The sequence below is a fragment of the Vigna angularis genome, chromosome 9 (genome assembly GCF_016808095.1).
Source record: "Vigna angularis cultivar LongXiaoDou No.4 chromosome 9, ASM1680809v1, whole genome shotgun sequence".
Lineage (NCBI taxonomy): Eukaryota > Viridiplantae > Streptophyta > Magnoliopsida > Fabales > Fabaceae > Vigna > Vigna angularis.
Genome location: NC_068978.1, coordinates 25,941,458 through 25,945,232, shown reverse-complemented (window position 1 = coordinate 25,945,232; position 3,775 = coordinate 25,941,458). Strand labels below are relative to the sequence as shown.

The 3,775-nt window shown below is 32.3% G+C and overlaps 1 protein-coding gene across 1 annotated transcript; it reads left to right on the top strand.

Annotated features, from left to right (window-relative positions):
• The first annotated feature begins 583 nt into the window (after positions 1-583).
• Positions 584-3,258, top strand: LOC108347128 (cytochrome P450 81E8). The gene is made up of 3 exons (XM_017586268.2): positions 584-1,132; positions 1,751-2,117; positions 2,489-3,258. The coding sequence occupies exons 1-3, from the start codon at positions 618-620 to the stop codon at positions 3,095-3,097; spliced, it is 1,491 nt and encodes a 496-aa protein (XP_017441757.1). The 5' UTR covers positions 584-617; the 3' UTR covers positions 3,098-3,258.
• The last annotated feature ends 517 nt before the right edge of the window (positions 3,259-3,775 follow it).

The window sequence follows — 3,775 nt, the reverse complement described above, 5'->3', positions numbered from 1 at the left end:
CAAAAAATGGATCCTCTTAATCGAAGATTTAAGAAATATAACATGTACAAAGATATAGTTTTATTTTATACAGTAATCAAGTACTTAAATAATGATGATCTTGGGAGTAAAATTTTGTTTGAAAAATTAAACTTCATTATAGAGGTGATGAAAATAGAATCAAGTTTTGAGATATTGAATTCTTTGAAGTCATTTAGTTGTTGGCCTAATGAATGTATACCATGTAGACCAACATTAATTATTCTTTTTATAGTTGCATGTACTGAAAAAAAAAATTAAAATACTACTTGTATTTATTATGTCACAGGCTAGATTAAATAGTTAGGTAATAATGAAATCTCATTCCAGATCCCGCTCAATTACTACAAGCCAACTGGCGGTATGGCTCGGTGCGTACCGTATGATCATATTATAAAATCAATTAAAATCATATTTACAAAAAGACCCTAAATTCAATTTCGAGATTGTTTTCTGCCAGCTACTTTGAACAACAACCAATTGCCCCGCCATTTTTTCTTGACCATTTTTTGTCCAGCTTACCATTTTCAGGCCTTTATAAATTGACATGCATGGGAATCAAAGCCACACCAATCAATAGCACAAGCAAATCTTCAAGCATGGCTCTGTTGTATTTCGCTTTGGTCATTCTGTTCTTTCTCTTTTCTCTTAAGCTCTTGTTCCAAACAAGAAGATTTAGAAACCTTCCTCCAGGGCCAATTTCTTACCCTATAATCGGAAACCTCTTCCAACTCAAACAGCCTTTCCATCGCACATTCACTCAAATGTCGCAAAAATACGGCCCAGTCTTCTCTCTCTGGTTCGGCTCCCGACTCGTTGTCGTCGTTTGTTCACAATCCGCGGTGCAAGAATGCTTCACCAAAAACGACATCGTGTTGGCGAACCGACCTCACTTTCTGTTTGGCAAATACATAAGCTACAATAACAGCACCATCCTTCACTCCTCCTACGGCGACCACTGGCGCCACCTCCGTCGCATCTTGTCGCTGGAGGTTGTCTCAACGAACCGTTTAAACTCCTTCTACGAGGTCCGAAGGGACGAGATCATGAGGCTGGTGCAAAAGCTCGCTAACCTCTCATCAAACCACTTCACCAAAGTGGATCTAAAAGCCATGTGAGTTTTCATCAAGTCAAACAAACTTTGTTTTACGTAACATGGTTATATAGAAGTCAACATAAAATAGCCCATTCTAAGAACTTGAGATTAAATATTTTTTATTTTGAAATAAATAAACTAAAATTATACATTAAAAAAATATAATGACTACAAATGCGTTTCAACATTTTTGTATATAATTTTCTTTCTATAGTGTCTTCAGAAAGTGTAAACTGCTATTCTTATAACACTAACTAATAAATAAAAATGATTTTTTATTATTAGTATAATTTTAAGTAAATATTGGTCATGATTGAAGTTTCCTGAAGTTACATAAATATTCTCTGGTGTTTTTAATACTTGGTAATGTCACTTGTAAATAATACACAATATAATGATTTCAAATACTTAAATGAGTTATTGTAATGTGAAAAATGTGTTCTTATAATGTTTCTAAACCATTGACGGTTGCTCCATGCAATGACAATCAAAAGAAAGTAAGAGGTATATATATAGAATAAATAAATAAATAAGAGATGGCTATACAGTTGACAGAACTTAATAAAACATGACAAAACTAAATAAAATATGTTTTATATTTTTTATAATTTCTAATGCTAATATCATGTAATTTAGGTTTATGGAGACCTCATTTAATACTATGATGAGAATTGTGTCTGGGAAAAGACTCTTTGGTGATGACTGTGATGTGAACGATGTCGAGAAAGCAAAAGAATTCAAACAAATCATCAAAGAGTTGGTGATATTAGCAGGAGTCAATAACCGTGGAGACTTTTTGCCTTTAGTGAGATGGTTTGATTTTGATAATTTGGAGAGGAAACTCAAAGGGATTGGTAAGAGAACCGATGCATTCTTACAAGAACTCATCGAAGAGCATCGTAATGGAAATAACAATGGAAATACTATGATAGATCATCTCCTTGCTTTACAACGATCACAACCTGAACAATACACAGACCAAATCATCAAAGGACTTTCTCTGGTAATTAACTATTTCTTTAAATATGACTTTTCTCATTTTTGTGTGTAGATCTATATTATTTTTGAAAGTGATAAAAATTATCATGATAGACATAATTACCCGAATAATTAATAACAATATGTGAATGTGAAATATATATGTCAATCATCATCACTTAATCTAAAGTGTAATTTTAAATGATAACTTTAAACCTTTGTGAGTATTAAACAACAAGTATATTTACTTTAGTAACAAATTTCTCATCCATTTTGTTTAGATTCAAAATAAAAAGAATAAATTTTTTTGTTATCTAGTAATTAATTTTAAAGAAACTAAGAAAGATCTTTTTCCCTTTTGTTTGTGCATTAATACTTCTTTTATTGATTTTACAGAGCTTGCTACTTGCTGGAACAGATACATCAGCTTTAACTTTAGAATGGACAATGGCTAATTTATTGAACCATCCAGAAGTTATAAAGAAGGCAAAAAAGGAAATAGACACTCATGTAGGATCAGATCGTCTTGTAGAGGAATCTGACATGTCAAAACTCCCTTACATTCAATGCATTGTTTATGAGACACTTCGATTGCATCCTGCTGCTCCAATTTGGTCACCACATTTGTCTTCAGAAGATTGTATCGTAGGAAACTATAATCTCCCAAAAGACACAATTGTGTTGGTGAATGCCTGGGCTGCTCATATGGATCCAAAAATGTGGAGTGACCCAACACACTTTAAGCCTGAAAGGTTTGAGAACGAAAATGAAGTAAATAGGTTACTTTCATTTGGGTTAGGACGAAGGGCTTGCCCTGGATCAAACTTGGCTCAACGCACAGTTGGCTTATCCATAGCCTTACTACTTCAATGTTTTGAGTGGAAACGAATTGGCAAGGAAGAAATTGATATGTCTGAAGCAAATGGAATTACTATTTCAAGAAAAAATCCATTGGAAGCTATGTGTCAACTCCATCAATCACTAGCAGTTAAGGATATGTACTGATTTATGATGTTGTTTAAACAATAAATATATTCCTAATTTAAGGAAAATAAATATGTATGGAATAAAATGATTTTGTAAGAGGTTGAAGTGAACGTGTGTCTCCATTGTATTGGATATCTTTTAAGTTTTACTTTTACAATAAATTATTACTTTCTTTATAACATTTGATTGTTCATGTAAGTCTCTTAGTCACGTCAATTTAATTATTTTTTTACAATTCAAAGAACATATTGTCTTTGATGTTATCATTCATTAGCATATCCTACAAACTTCAAATAAAATAAATCAATAACATAAAAATCACCATAATTAACAATGTGTAGACAATTTTTTTCAATTGTTCTCTCCAAAAAAATATAATTTAAAATCATTTTTATATCCAAATGTGAAAATTTGATTTTCCACTTTCAGTATTATATTATTCACAAATCTAACCTCCCAGATTATATAGAACTGCGTAATCTAGTAGTCCACATTTTAATCTAATAGAACAGTTAGAAAAAGACTTGTAGATAAAGCCTTAAGGTTACAGTCATCCCAAAATGGTTGTAAATTTAAAACTTTAACACAATAGAGTATTTCAAAATAAACTGAACGCCTATGGATCCCAACTAGGCTAAGCAGCGGTGTCAACTCCCTCCAAGGCCTGCTCCATAAGCACCTCATCTACCTCTGCTC